Below are 15,296 nucleotides of genomic sequence, written 5' to 3'. Positions count from 1 at the left end.
GCGGGTCCCTATTCTGGGACATTGGGGGTCCGGGGCACGCAAAGTGGGGGGGACACAGGAACAGGACAGCGCGGGTCGGGGCCGGTGACACCGGGGATGGGCGGGGGGGACCCGGGCGGTGCCGGGGCTCGGCCCCGCTGCTTCCTCCTGCCCAAACAGGGCGGGCGCTGGGGCAGAGCCGGGGCGGCGGTGCCCGGCGGTGCCCCCGCGGGACGGGGCGGGCCCCGGCAGCGCGTCCAGTCCGTATTAGGAGCGATGGGGCCGGTGGGTGAGGGACGAGAAGGAGAAGGAGGAGGAGGAAGTCGCCGCGCCCCGCCCCGCCGCCCGTCGCCGCGGTGATGCGGTCACGCACGCACACACACACACACCCGGTCCCGTCCCCTCCCGTCGTCACGGTGACGGCCGGGACGGGTGTTGGCGCGGGGAGGGGTGCCGGGAGGGGTACCCGATACCCCGCACCCCTGAGCCCCCCCAGACCCCTGGTTTGAGGCTGGGACCCCCCCGGCATCCCCCATCCCTATGGAACGGTGTTGGATGGAGCCGGGGTGGGGGCACCCTCGTGATGCTCGCACAGGGGGGGCTGTCGTGAGCATGTGGGGTCTCAAAGCCCCCCCCCCAAAGCTGGGAGTGATGCAGAGGGGAGGTCCGGGTGTCCCCAGCTCAAGGGGATGCAGGGACAGGCTGCGGTTGTGGGGCAGGGCCCAAACGGGTCCCTCCAAAGGGAACCTGGCCCCCATGGGGGGACGGGGGGGCCAACACGTACAAATGCAGCTGCTGGAGGCTCAGCGCTGATGGGCACCCACCGAGACCCAGCGCTGCCAGACCCCACAGCCCCGGCTCCCCACAGCCCCCCACAGCCCCCCAGCCCCTCCGCAGGACCCTGACCCACTTATCCCCCCCATGCCGAAAGCTGACCCGTATCCGTTGCGCTGGGGGTCAGTTACACCGCGCCGGGCTCGGGTATCGCCGCGGCCGGGGGGGCTGAGGGAGGCTCGGCCATGAAATAGTGATGAGGTACCCAATCCCCGGGGCTGCTGTGGAACAATAACCGGTGCTGTGCTGACACCGGAGCCATCGCTGCGGCACAACAGCATCACCGCGGCCAGGGATGGGATGGGGATCTGAGCGCTTCGGGGTGGCCAAAGCCTGTCCTTAGGTGCCTGCGGTGGAGCGTGGTCAAAGCTGGAGGCTGGGTTGAGGGGAAGGTGCAGGGGGGACTGTCCCCTCCTGTCCCCTCAGGCAGCACCCACACCACTGCCATGAGCTTCACCCAGCCTCAGCCCTGTGGTGCTGGAGATGGAGGGTCCCCACCATCACCCCAGTGGGCCGTTGGAGAGGGGGAGAAGCAGCCATGACCCCGATCCAGAGCCCCAGGAAGGATTTGGTGCTCACAGGACAGATGGAGGCCGAGGGCCCCAAAGCAGGATAAAAGGTTTAAACTAATCAAAATGCCTGGCTAATTGGTAAAGGCGCTTATGGGCAGGGCGGGAGGCGGCGCGGCTGGAGGTGACCGCTGCTCAATCAGAGGGGCCGGTAACCTTAACCCGCCGGGAACGGATACGCCGGATCGGGTTCCCACACCAGTTTTCCACCCGCGGCTCCGTGGCAGGAGAGCTGAGGCCGCGGGGACGGACGGTGGCCGGGGGCTGCCGCGGTGCTCAATTCCGGCAGCCCCAGCGCTCGCTGCAATCTGGCCGGGCTTTATAACCCTATAGCGGCCAATTAAGCAGCACCGGGGCAGCGCAGGCGTCCCCAGGGCTCGGCAGGGCCGGGGACCCCCCCGCTGGCCCCCCTGTCGCCCGCAGAAGATGCCAACGAATGGGATCCACCAGGTCCTGAAGATCCAGTTTGGGTTGATCAACTGTGAGAGCCGGTACCTGACGGCAGAGAGCTTCGGCTACAAGGTGAACGCCTCGGCGCCCAGCCTGAAGCGCAAACAGATCTGGACGCTGGAGCAGGATGAAGCCGACAGCTCCGTCGTCTTCCTCAAGAGCCACTTGGGCCGGTACCTGGGTGCTGACAAGGACGGGAAGGTGCGGTGCGAGGCCGAGCAGCCGGGCCGGGACGAGCGCTTCAGCATCATCACGCAGTCGGACGGGCGCTGGGCGCTGCAGTCAGCACCGCACCGGCGCTTCTTCGGCGGCCGCCAGGACCGCCTGTCCTGCTTCGCGCCCAGCGTGACGGAGGGCGAGCTCTGGACCGTGCACTTGGCCATGCACCCCCAGGCCAACCTGCTCAGCGTGAGCCGCCGCCGCTACGCGCACCTCAGCGCCCACGAGGACGAGATCGCCACCGACAGCAACCTGCCCTGGGGGGTGGACGCGCTCATCACGCTCTGCTTCCAGGACAACAAGTACAGCCTGCGCACGGCCGACGAGCGCTACCTGCGCTGCGACGGAACCCTGGTGCCCGAGCCCGGCACCCGCACCGGCTACACCCTCGAGTTCAAGGCGGGCAAGCTGGCGTTCAAGGACTGCGACGGCAAATACCTGGCACCCACCGGGCCCACCGGGACCCTCAAGTCCGGCCGCAGCTCCAAGCCGGGCAAAGACGAACTCTTCGATCTGGAGGAGAGCCACCCGCAGGTGGTGTTCACCGCCGCCAACGGCAGATACGTCTCCATCCGGCAGGGTAAGTGCGGCCATGGATCCCCAAGGCCACATGGATCCTCAGGGAGCAGCTCCCACCCCTGGGAACCCCGCTATGGGAGGAGACCCTACAATAACAACCCCATAGCGCAGCCCTGGCCTGGGGAGACCCTGCAGGAACAGGCAGGGAGGAGGCTGCCTTGTCCCAAGCTGCTCTCCAGGGATGCGGGGGACCCCAGCGCCGCTCCTGCTCTGGGGAGGCTGCAGGGGGGTCCTGCCTGCCTGGGGGGGCTGTGGCCAGAGCAGGAATGGGGCTGTTCAGGGCTCCATAGGTGTGTGTAGGGGGTGTGTGTGCACACAGGGCTCCATGGGTGTGTATGGGTCTGTATAGGGGTGTGTGTGGGTGCACAGGGCTCTGTGGGTGCGCATAGGGAGGGTGCACGTGTGTGTACACGGGTGAGTGAGCAGGGCTGCACACGACGCCTTGTGTGCTCATCCATCTGCATGTGCAGCTCATCCATGTTTATGCATGGCCATCGTGGTGTGTGCAGCTCTGTGCAGCCCATGTGTGCGTGTGCAGGGCTCATCCCAGCCTGGTGCGCACGTGTTTGTGTGCACACACATGCAGGGCTCTGCTCAGTGCCATGGAGGTGTGTGCATGTGTTTGCACACACAGAGACATGCATGTCCTGGCATGGGGCTCAGTTTGGCACCCGGGGCAGGCAGCAGCAGGCAGGAGGGGCAGTGCAGAACCATGCCCATCGGCAGACCCCACCATGGGGTGCCTGGCACAGGCCATTGTTGCACCATGGCCTTTGGAGCCCATGAGGGTCCCCATGGCTGTGCCATGCCCCCGGCTGCCCTGGCACCGCACTGCCCCTGTGCCAAGCAGCTTAGGGCTGGGTGGCAGTGTCGGGCAGGCTATAAATAGGGAATTGTGTGGCGCGGCGCTGGCCAGATGGACCGGCAGCAATCAGCTTACCCAGCCCAATTAGCACGGTTGCTCATAGAGGGATTTACCAGCGAGGGGGAACGTGGCCAGAGCGTGGCCGCTGCCAACGTCCCCTCCTGCTGCAGGCATCAACGTGTCGGCAAACCAGGACGAGGAGCTGAACCACGAGACCTTCCAGCTCCAGATTGACCGCGACACCAACAAGTGCAGCCTGCACACCAACACCGGCAGCTACTGGACCCTTGTGGCCCATGGGGGCATCCAGGCTGTGGCCACCGAAGTGTGAGTGGTGCAAGGGGCTGGGGCTGGGGTGGGATGGGCACAGGGGATCCCAGCTCATGCTCCCCCCTTCACCAGCGCTGCCAACACCATGTTTGACATCGAGTGGCGCGGGCGGCGCGTGGCCCTGCGCGCCAGCAACGGCCGCTACGTCTGCACCAAGAGGAACGGGCAGCTCGCGGCTGTCAGCGATGCCGTGGGTAAGTGCTGGGGTGGGCTTGGGGGGGTCCCGGAGTCGATTCCACCACCCCGGGGTGCTCATGGCCGGGCTCCTGCGCAGGGGAGGACGAGGAGTTCACGCTGAAGCTGATCAACCGCCCCATGCTGGTGCTGCGCGGCGAGCACGGCTTCGTCTGCTACCACCGCGGCTCCAACCTGCTCGACTCCAACCGCTCCGTCTACGATGTCTTCCACATCAGCTTCAGCGACGGCGCCTACCAGATCCGAGGTGGGTGATGGGTGCGATGCTACTGGGGTCGGGGGGGTACCATGGGCCAGGCCAGACCCCACCAACAGCCCCGGGGGCCTCCCGCAGGCCAGGGGGGCAAGTTCTGGTACGTGGCGAGCAGCGGGGCGGTGTGCAGCGACGGGGACCTCTCCGAGGATTTCTTCTTCGAGTTCCGGGAGCGGGGCCGCGTCGCCATCAAAGCGAAGAACGGGCGGTACCTGCGCGGGGACCCGGCTGGCTCCCTGCGCGCCGACAGTGACTCCGTGCTGCGCGCCACGCTCTGGGAGTACTGACCCACCCCGGCTCCACGCAGCGGCTGGCACCGGCACCATCCGTGGCAGCTCTGTGCCCCGGCCCCCTCGGCTCGTGGCATTAAAGTCAGTTTGGATCACAGCAGGGCAGTGCCTCGTCTTCCCGCCTGCAGCACCCAGGATCCCGTCCTCATCCCTGTCCCCAGCCTGGGGCCTTAAACCCCAAGACTGAGTTCTGACACCCCAGGGTAAGGGCTGATCCTGTTGTCACATCCCAGCCCTGCCACTGCTCTAGGACATGGGGACACTTGGGCTGCTGCAGGCAGAGCTGCCAGGCTTGGGGGACACAGCGCTGGGGGTCCCGTGCGGCAGCTGGGGCTGGGGGCTCAGCCTCACAAACCCACTGCCAGCAGCATCATGAGGGGCTGTGCTGGGAACCGGAGCATGGAGGGACTGGGATGCCCATGGACGCTCTGCCAGGCCGGGGGGGCAGGAAGGGACAGCAGTGGCAGCGCCCCAGGGAGCTGGCAGGGCCCTGCTGGAGATGGGAAGGAAAGAGACGGGCACTGGTGAGCGGCACGATCGATTTCATGGCAGACAACAGAGTTACAGACACTGGAGCGGGGCGGGGAAGGACTGGGCCGAACCCCGCGGCACCGCCACGGAAACACGGGATCCTGTATAGAAACAACGGGGGAGCGGAAACCCCCCTCCCCTGCCCAGCAGAAAACGGGGCTCCCCCGGGGCGGGCGCCCGCTGGGCACCCTGGCACAGCACCCTGTTTGTCCTGATCCTGAAAGGCAAGGCGGCACCGGGGCACAGCCCGCAGCCAGCGCGGCACGGCCGGGAGAGCACTACAACTACCACGGCTAGAACGATCCACAAGACACCACGGCCCCGGAGCTGCCTGCGGGGCGGCAGGGCCGGGCTGGGGCCAGCCCAGGAGCCCCCTGCGCTGCCGCCAGAGCCCCGCGACCCTCCGGTGCTGCCAACACAACCACAAAACACACACACACGCGCGTCCCCACAACCGGGTCACCGCCGCGGCCGCCCGGGGCCTCACCGCCCGCCCGGGCCCGCTCCTCCTCCGGTGGGGGTCCCCCCTTGCCACTGTCCCATGGGCACCGGCCCCGGCCGGCGGGGCTCGGGCTCACCCCGCTGCTCAGAGCAGAACAAGGCTGGGGTTCCGCAGCTGCTGGTAGATCTGGAGGAGCTTCTCTGCCATGGCGGCTCCCTCCTCGCCGTGGGGTGACTGCTCCCGTAGGGTCTGCGCCTCCTTCAGCAGCGTCTGTGCAAAGACGGAGCTTGAGACGGGTGCTGGTTTGGGGGTCCCCGTGGTGTGCACCCCATGGGGAGGGCACCGCGCCACAGTGGGCGCCCGGTGCTGCGGCTCACCTCGTGGTTGGCCTGGATCTGGCGCAGGTACTGCATGCGGAGGTCAGGGGCCCCCGAGCCCTGCGCTGCCTGCTCCAGCACCAGCGCCTGTGGGAATGGGGAGCTCTGAGCACCCAGCACAGGGAGCCCCGGCTCCAGGCCCAAGGCAAGGCTCCACTTGGCAGCCGTGCTCGCCCCGGGCCTGGCACTGTGCTGTGCCGGCACTGAGGCACCTCCGGGACAGCTGCCAGCCCCCATTGCTCGGCTCGGCTGCCAAGCTGACCAGGGCTGTTCCCAGGGCATTCCCGGCATTCCAAGGCTCGGGAAGCGAATAGGGTGCACGATGGTCCCACTCCCCAGCCCTGCCAAAAGCCAGGCCCGGCTGTCACACAATGGTGCCAGAGAAACCTCCCGGAGCACCCGGCTGCAGGCTTTGGCCTCAGGGCTTTGGTGGCCTCGGGGTCCCCCCGGCCCCCCAGGCCCACATCTGCAAGGAACGAGCGTACCTGGATGCGCCGGATCACGGCGTGGTGCATCCTGCACATGTCAGCCAAGGATGGGCTCTCCACCAGGATCTCCACGGCCTGGATGGGCCCTGCGGGGCTGAGGTCATTCATGGACACCTGGGACAGTGAGAACATCCTCAACACGACCATTGCCACACAGCAGATGGGGTGAGGGCACCCAGGACCACTCCCCACAGCACAGGGGTCCCCAAGAGGCTCTTCTCCCCCATCCCTACCCCCTGGAACAGGCGAATGCAGCAGAGATGCTGCCAACCCAGCTGGGCACATCAGAGCCCTTGTCCAGCCCCTCTAAGGAGTGTTTGCCCCTAGCCCAGCCCTGGTGGCCATCAGGCTCCAGATGAGCCCCTGCCTGCTCCCTCAGCCAAGGCAGAGCTGGTACTGCAGCCAGCAGAGCAATGGGTCTCACCGGTGCTGCAGGTGGTCAATGGATGTCCATTTCTGACAAGACACTGGCTGCCAGCCTGGTGGATTTAATCCATCAAGCTCAGCCCAGGCAGAATTAACACTGTCACTGATCACAGTGGTGGCATTGGAGCTCTCAGGTGTGAACCAACCCAAGCCAGGTCATGGCCCGTGCCAGGCCCCTCATCATGGGGTCCACCAGGAAAGCTGGGCAGTTTGTGCTTTCCCTCTGTGCTTGGGGGGGGATTTTCACATCTCAGAGGGGCTGGGCAAGAGGTGGCCACACTGCTCCAGTGGAAAGCCCATAGCCAAGAACACCCACAGGGGTCCTACGGGCCAGCAAAGGGACATTGGGAGGGGAGGTGGCACACGCCAGCAGCCCACTGCCCTGCCTAGCAGGGAAATGAGAATGTTGGGGGGGCACAAACCCACCTAGAGAGGAAGAGAAGCGGCCACAGCCTTTAGGAAGTCTAGCACTGGGAGAAGAGGACCCTTTGAGACCCACACACCAGCCCCAGCCCCAGCGCACAGCAGACAGCAGCCCCCCAGATGACAGCGTGGGGTCAGAACGTCAAGGCCATCATCACGCAGCTCCTGGCACGAGCGAGGGGCTGCGGGATGGAGCTGGTGGGATGGGGAGCTCCTCTGCGGGCTGACCCATTGCTTGCCTCTCGCACGAGCAGCTGCACCTCTCCTCCGTCCGGAGCCGCGCCGCGCACCGAGGTCACGGTCCCGCTGCTCAGCGCCTCGGCCCCGGCGTTCTCTGCCAGCAGCCAGCGCAGCGTGGCACAGCTCAGGGGCACTTCTGCAGACACAGGGCAGAAAGAGGAGCTCGTTACAGGGCTGACGCAGTGCCCCAGGAGATACCCCCCGCTGTGGCTGCCCCATCCCTGGCAGTGTTCAAGGCCAGGTTGGACACAGGGGCTTGGAGCAAGCTGCTCCAGTGGAAGGGGTCCCTGCCTGTGGCAGGAGTTGGAGCTGAGTGAGCTTTGAGGTCCCTTCCAACCCAAACCATTCTCTCATTCTATGATTTCTCCCTTTTTCTCTGAGTAAAAGGGTAAGAAAAGCATTTACCCATTTGATAAATGGGGGTTGGCTCAGAGGTGTTTTGAAGGCAGCCGGGATGGAAGCGCCTCTGCCCCAGGACATTCCTGGCAGCTCCCGGGATGCTCCTTCCCAGGAACCCACCTGAGTCAGAGGTTTTCAGCGCGGTTTTCAGCAGCTCCGAGGACACCCTGATGGACGCTGCCGATGGGGGCAGGTTCACCTCTCCCGGGGCGGGTGGCTGCTCCCCGTCCTTCCCCCCCTTGGGCTCAGTCTGCTCCCGGGACACTTTGAGGAAGGTCTCCACAGGGTCTGGGGGCGCAGGGGCCAGTGGGGAGGGATCTGTCCCAGGGGGGCTGCTCTCGAAACGCAGGCACTGGAGCATGTCAATGGTGCACTCGCTGAGGGGCAGGCAGATCCCCTCTCTGTCCGGGGAGAGCAGGGGCGAGTCGTCGGGCAGGAAATCATCCAGGGCCTCGGAGTCGGAGCCACTGCCCAAAATATCCCGTAAACTGTAGTAGAGGGCACAGGAGATGGTCAGAGGCAGGTCCAGCTTGGCGTCGGCAGCAGAGCTGAGGGGCAGCGTCAGCTCCCTCTTGTTGCCAGGGAGGAGCTGGTCGATGGGGAAGGTGAAGGTGGTGGCCGCATCCGCAGACTCCTCCTCTAAGGCACAGGGGCTGGCCAGGAGCTGGACACAGAGGGTCCAGCCCTCCTCCAGGCTGTACTCGCTGCAGTTCTCCAGCAGGCAGGAGATGGTGATGGTGTCTCGGAGCAGGAGGCAGCTCCAGTTGGCAGTGACAGTGCAAGCAATGGGCTTCTGGCCTTCTTGGCTGGACAGCAAAGCCGCACTCACATTCATCACCTGGTTCAGGCTGGCCAGGGCTCGGTTCTTTTGGTCCACTGCTTTCTTCAGGAAGGAAACTCTGCAAGGACAAAGTGTCAGAGCTGAAACAGGAGGAGGGATGACAGCAAGGACACTGGGTCAGTGACGGGAGCATGGCAGGGGTTGGTGACAAAGGGCTGCTGCACAAGGGCGCTGTGCCGCAGCACAGATGAGCTGAGCAGCTCCAGTGCCCTGATCCACCAAGGAACTCCCTGTCTCCTTCCCCATACATCCAGGGTGCTCTGCCTGTGAACCCCCATGAGCAGAGCTGACCGAGGAGCAGCTCCATCCAGCCAGACCCTGGGAATGCCGCTGCCAAGGGGGAGCTCGGTGCATCCCTCCTGGTGCAGATGGCGGCGGGGGCCCGCGCCTGCCCTGCCTGTCCCCGCCGGCTTGGCAAGCGCCGGGGCGTCTGGCAGCGCCTGGCACGCTGCCTCTGCCACCTTCTGCTGCTGAGGCTGTAAATACCAGCCTGCCCGCAGCGCCCGGGGAGGGGGGGGCCCTAAAACACTGCTTTTATCCTGTCCTGCGCTCCGAAAGGGAACCTTGAAGCAGGCACTGACAGAGCTCATGGCTGAGACACAAAAGCTCGGTGCCTGTAAACCCAGCCTCTCGCAGGGCCTTTTACCTCTCCGAGGTGTTGCCGATCCCGGACAGCAGCTCCTTAATCCTCCGGCCAATCTCGGCGGGTGTCAGCTCCACGTCGGGTTCCTCGGGGCTGCATAAGCCACAGGACATGAGGCGGCCTTTGGCAGACAAGGCCAACAGCTCCGATTCACCTACAGGCAGAGATGGGGCAGGTCAGGCAACCAGGGAGGGCTGTGAGGGGTCAGGAAGGCAGCCGGGGCTTCCCTAGTGGCTGGAGGGGATGCATGGGAATGGGGGAGCACAGGATGGCACTGCCTGCCCCAGGGTATCACCTCCATCTGCAGAGGGGTACAACAGAGACAGGACACGGACCATAGCAGCACCTCTGCCCACCTCACAGACAGACCCATGAAGGGAAATGCCCCCCCTCATCCCTGTCCTGTCCCCGACAGCCCCACCGCCGCAGCCATGCTTCCCGGAGCTGGCCGCCCCCAAGCCAAGGCCAGCAGGAGCTGGGGGGGCCGCAGCACCCCGGGAGCCAGCACTGCCATGCAGGGTCCCCAGCAGCGAGCCACATGCAGCTCTGCAGGCAGCGAGTGGGGCCGGGCACGGGCAGGGCTGCCTGCCTTGCTCTCACCTGGGTGCCCCAGGAGCCTCTCCTTGCTCCCCTGCCTGTTCTGACTGCGTTTGTGCTGCCCCGTGCAGGGGGCTCAGCGCGGCTACAAGATGCTTTCCCCCTGTCTAGGCACTCTGCTCCCAAAGCAGGGGCTGAGGGCAAGCACTGCGCCTTGCTGCACGCCCAGGCTGGGTCAGGCACTGCACGCTGCCTGTGCTGAGGCTGGAGGAACGATCAGCACCCACAGCTATGGGGCTGGGGAGCACAGTGCAGGCTCTGAGCCCCGGGTGCAGGCAGCAGCATGGCTAAACCCCCCTTTCCAGAGCGAGCCTTACCCCAGCTCGCCGCAGGGAACACGAGGGGACAGGCAGGGCTGGTGCCAGCACCGCGATGCCGAGCAGAGAGGGAAGAGCCGGAGCTGGCAGCAGGCCCCGCGCTGGTCCCGAGTCGCCAAGCTCAACACAGAAAGGACTTACAAAAACGAGGGGAGTCAACAAGAACGGGTGGAGGACGGAGCCCAATGAGGACCATGAGAGGAGGGGTGGAGACGCATGGGCCGGCATAGGCGGCTCTCCTGCCCCGCTCCACCCCACGCCCCAGCGCACGCCCCGCTGCCAGCAGTACCTTCAGACGCCCGAGAAGACAAGGAAAGAGCCACAACGCTACAGATACTTAAACTGGCCGGAGACAGGACGGGGGGCAGGACGCCGGTGCTGCTCTCCGCGTCCTCGGGGTCGGAGGAGTCGCCCACCCAGTCCAGGTCGACAGCGGAGATGTCCGAGTGGGTGCTGTAGTACATGCGGCTGCCGCTGCCGCAGGCGGCACACAGGATGGGCCCGCGCAGGCAGTACTCCCTGAGCTCCGGCACCGTGGCCTCCTCCCTCTGATCCGCCTTCACAGCCACCATCTTCCCGTAGTGCCCTACGGCCACCACGCAGTCACAGCCAGCGTCTCCAAAGAGCTGCTCGTCCTCGGCGTCTTCCACCGCCCTCCGCTCCGTTCTCAAGGCCCCAATGAAGACGATGGGCTCTTCCAAGTGATGGAGGATCTTCACCGGAGGGTCTTGGTTGGAAACGTCGTGGCAGCCGTCAACGGGAGGCGAGGAGCTGAGGGCTTTCAGCGGCACGGAGCAGAGCTGTCCATCCGGGAAGCCGCACAGGATCATCGGAGACTCCAGCATGGCCGCGTCGATCCCAAAGAGCAGGCTGAAGAGGGGCTCCTCCAGCACGAAGCCCCCCGAGCACCACAGCCCCTCCCCGGAGCCCAGGGTGCCTGGGGAGGACGCGCAGCACAGGACGGGCAGGAAGTGGGAGGGGGGCCCGTCGGCCTCGTCGCCGGGTGGGGGGCCGGGGCAGAAGCCCACCTCGCTGACCTGCCGGTATGGGGGGCTCTCGTGCTCGGGGCCCTGCAGCTCGTGCAGCTTCATCCACCACTTGCCGTGAGCCTGCGACAAGGTGATGACGAAGTTGTTGAGCAGAGTGAACATGCACAGGCTGGAGTCTGGGAAGATGCAGGCATCCGAATCCACAGGGAGAACGCCGGAAGGGCAATTCCTTTCTTGGCCGTCACCATCCGTCTGCTCCATTAACCTTCAAGCAAACAGGGAAGAGCTCGTGGCCAAGCCGTGGGGCAAAGCCAGCGCTTCCCTTGGCTGCCTCTCACCCTGGCCCTCACAAACAGGCTCCCCGCAGCACAGCTTTTAGCATCTGCTGCAAAAGCAGTGATCGGTGAGAGCCACAGCTCCAAACCACCCGATGCTCCCCGTGCCTGCGGGGGCATGGGCAGGGAGAGGGCAATGCCCCATCCCAGCCATGAGAGGTGGCCCCAGGGCTAACAGCATTGGGGCTGAGAGCCACTCACCTGCTCTGTTGCTCCAGGGACACGCAGTAAATGCCGCTGTGGGCACAGAGGATGTAGAGCTGCCGCGGCTGGGGCAGCAGCTCCATGTGCCAGACCTGGTCAGGGCATCGGTACACGGCCTGGGGGGGACAGCAGAGAGAAATGTCACCTTCCTGCAGCACCCATGGGGACGGGGCTGCTCCGTACCGGTGTGAGCACCGAGGGAGCCACGGTGTCCATGATGCCAGGCTGGCAGAGCCCTGGCAAAGAAACCTCTTGCTGGACAGCAGCAACTCCCAACACAAGGCCAAATCACAGCCATTATGTCCTGAAAACAAGTGATTTCCAGGGATCAATCTATCCCTGGGCAGCTCCGTGGCTCATGGACACAGCCGAGTGCTCCAGGACGAGGGGCACGGGGTCGGGAGGAGGGCTGTGGGTAAGGAGAGAGCCCTGAGGGGAAGGAAAGCAGGGATCAGGAAGCCGGTAGAGGATCCACTTTCCGAGGAGGAGCACAGTGTGGGAGGCAAATCCTCATCTTACAGCAATGGCTTTCTTAGGAACGAGAATAGGAACAAAAAAAGCAGCTGCGTACAACTCGGCACGACGAGCGCTGTTAGTCACAGCAGAGACAATAGCGAAAGCCTCTGGAGGGAGAAATGACAGACACGTCACTCGCCTCGCCGAGGAAGAAAGCCCTTCCTGCTGTAATGCACCGCTTGTCTTGCAGGCTGAGGAGGGGGGACAGACAGCAGCACACCCCCAGAGCCGGGTGAGAGGGTCTGGCTGCTTCAGAAGCCACCCATGGATGGGGGGGACCCTGATGGAGGGACCCCAGAAGAGCTCTGGTGTGGTGACAGGGATGATGCTGATGTCCTTCACCCTGCCCCAGGACACCGGACCCGCAGCCCCCTCTAGCACGGGGGGTACCACAGTGTGACCCCCCCCAGCGCTCACCTTCAGCACCTTCCCCTCCTGGTCGTAGACGTAGACGAACTCGCTGCCGTTGGAGAGGTAGATCTCGTTGTCGTGGCACAGCACGCGGGGCTTGCCGGCCGCCAGCCCCCCCGGCGGGCAGCAGAACCCGGCCAGGTAATCCACCCGAGGGCCCACGTGCGCCATGCTGCCGCCAGCCGCTCGCTGCCAGCCTGCGGGCGGGAAGGGGTCAGCGATGGGGGGGTGGGCGGGGAGCACCCCGGGATCCAGTGGGTACCGGGGATGGGGCCCAGCAGCACGGGGTGCGCGCTCAGCACGGGTACCCCACGGCCAATGACAGCACCGGGAGTGCCGTGACCCGGCCCCATAGAACCCCATAGCCCCGCCTGAGCCCCACAGCCCCCCACAACACAGGCTCAGCCCCCCCAAGCATCAACCCCACTCCCGCCCCATTTCCCACCCCAGACCCCCGCCCCTGCCCCACACCTCAGCACCCCCCTCCCTCCTCCTCCTCATCCCCCCCCCCATCCCACTCCCCATCGCCTCCCGGTGGGGCTGCGGGTACCGGGCGGGGGGCGCGGGCGGCTCAGCTTTACGGCTGCGCGGCGGCCGCCGCAATGGGCGGAGAGTTTGCGACAAGCCGTAAAGCCGCGAGGGGCGGGCCCGGTACCGGGGGTGTGATGGGGGGGCACAGAGAGACGCGAGGCAGGGTTGGCGGCAGCGGCTTTATTGATGGGACCCCCCCCCCGGCCCCGGGATGGACCCGCCCGGTGCCCGGTGCTATGGCGGGGCACGGGCCGGCCCCCGGCGGCGCGGGGGGGCTCCGGTGCCGCGGGCCCGGCTGAGCTGCTCCACGACGGCTTCGAGCTCGGCGAAGCGCGCCGAGAGCAGCCCCAGCTGCTCCTTCAGCGCCGTGAAGTCCCGGTACAGCCCGTCCAGCGCCCCCGACAGCGACCGGATCCTGCGCGGGCACAGGGGTGAGGACCCCCCCGTCCGGTCCCGCCCGGCCCCCCCGGCGCCGGTCCCCGCTCACCTCCCGTAGTCGGGCAGCACCGTGTGGTGGTCGAACAGCAGCAGGTTCCGCAGCTGGGAGGTGATGGCGAACTTCCAGTTATCCAGCACCACCGTCAGGTTCGCGCAGCCCCTGGCCGGGGTCCGCTCGGCTGCGGGGACCGGGGGGCACGGGCTGGCTGGGGCAGGACCCCCCCATCCCCGTGGAGCCCAGCGCCCCTCCGGCACTGCCCGCGCAGGGCGGAGGTCCCGGGGGCTCGGCGGTTACCGTCAGCTCCAGCGTCCCACGGCGCCGGCCGCCGCTTCAGCTTGGCACAGCCCAGAGCGGCGAGCAGCAGGAGCGGGAGGAGCCGCGCCATGGCGCTGCCGAGGGGCGGGAGGGACCCCGGCGCTGGGGCACGGGAGCCCCGGTCCTACCTCGGAGCTCGGCTCCCGCGGCTCTGGCTCCGTGCGGCTCCCGCCGTCCCTTTTGAAGGCGCGGGGCTGGCGCGCGGCCCGGCTCCGGTGCTGATTGCGAACAGACCGCGGCGTGTCCGGTGCTGGGGCACCGCGGCCCCCCCCGCGAACGGAGCGCAGGAGGCACGGAGCTGGCTCTCGGTTCAGGTGCTCTTTATTCAAGGTGACCCCGCGCCGGGTCAGGCCCCGCACACCAACACCCGCACACCCAGGGGAAAGCAAACCGGGGTCCCTGCACCATGCCCCAGGCAGGGCTCGCGCTGTCCTGGTGCAGGATGGGGCCTCTCTGCTATGAGCAGAGCACGGGGCAGAGCTGGAGCCGGTCCCCCGGGGGGTAACTGAGGCCCAGACCCACAGTGCCAGGGCTGGGGGGCTCCAGCAGCCCTGCCAGAAGACAGTCAAATCCTTGGGGCAATGCGAGCATCTGCCTGCCCATGCCCAGGTCTGAAGGGGAGAGAAAGCCCCAGCACCGGGGGGCTTGAGCTCAGAAGGGACATGGGGGAAGGCACCACTTGTGGGGTGCAGCTCCCTCCCCAGGCCAAGGCCCACGGGTGCCCCAAGTTCCGTGTCTGTCCCTGCCCAGCCTTGCTCAAACGAGGGGACAAGCTGCTGCCCCAGAGAACACAGTACTCTCTGCAGGGTGACGTGGCACCCAGAGGGAAGGGGCAGGATGTGGGGTGCACCCAGCCTGATGCCAAAGCATCTCCTGGCGCATGAGAACGTGTGCTACAGGAGCGGTGCCAAAACAAGAGCTGCCACATGCCCAGTGTCGAGGGGGGCTCCATCCTGCTCTGGCACAGGGCTGCGTCTGGCAGAGGCGCAGTCTGGCCCAGCACTCGGGCTGGGCTGGTTAGTGTGGAAGCAGCTGGGACCTGGGCACCCACAGGGGCAGGGAAAGGGAAGCAAAGCTGCGGGCAGGGGGATGCCAAAGCCTCCCCATCACCTCCACCACGCAGGGAGGGTGCTTTGGGCAGCACCTGGGGGGTCCCCAAGCGCCCAGTGCTCACCCAGAGCAGGCTGAGAGAGGGGCCAGGGCTGGTGGGGTGAAGGCTGAGGTTAAGCATTGGTTACCCAGCATAAGATAAAGCCAGGGAGCCCGCTC

General features: G+C 66.3%; 2 protein-coding genes across 2 annotated transcripts; one reads left to right on the top strand and one right to left on the bottom strand.

Moving 5' to 3' along the window:
• Positions 1-1,808: 1,808 nt before the first annotated feature.
• FSCN2 (fascin actin-bundling protein 2, retinal) lies at positions 1,809-4,662 on the top strand (the record flags this gene model as incomplete). Its single annotated transcript, XM_080629101.1, has 5 exons — positions 1,809-2,631; positions 3,666-3,822; positions 3,898-4,019; positions 4,100-4,267; positions 4,355-4,662. The coding sequence occupies 5 exons, from the start codon at positions 1,809-1,811 to the stop codon at positions 4,558-4,560; spliced, it is 1,476 nt and encodes a 491-aa protein (XP_080485227.1). The 3' UTR covers positions 4,561-4,662.
• A 435-nt stretch (positions 4,663-5,097) lies between these two features.
• On the bottom strand, positions 5,098-15,282 carry FAAP100 (FA core complex associated protein 100). The gene is given in 12 exon segments (XM_080629316.1): positions 5,098-5,806; positions 5,914-6,000; positions 6,399-6,515; positions 7,490-7,626; positions 8,010-8,788; positions 9,377-9,527; positions 10,577-11,541; positions 11,813-11,931; positions 12,749-12,928; positions 12,930-12,939; positions 13,761-13,890; positions 14,007-15,282. Coding segments are annotated over 12 exon segments (2,892 nt in total). The 5' UTR covers positions 14,098-15,282; the 3' UTR covers positions 5,098-5,680.
• Between the last annotated feature and the right edge of the window lie 14 nt (positions 15,283-15,296).

Source organism: Psittacula echo (assembly GCF_963264785.1).
Source record: "Psittacula echo genome assembly, chromosome: 14".
Taxonomy (NCBI): domain Eukaryota; kingdom Metazoa; phylum Chordata; class Aves; order Psittaciformes; family Psittacidae; genus Psittacula; species Psittacula echo.
This window is presented reverse-complemented; position numbering and strand designations above follow the sequence as displayed.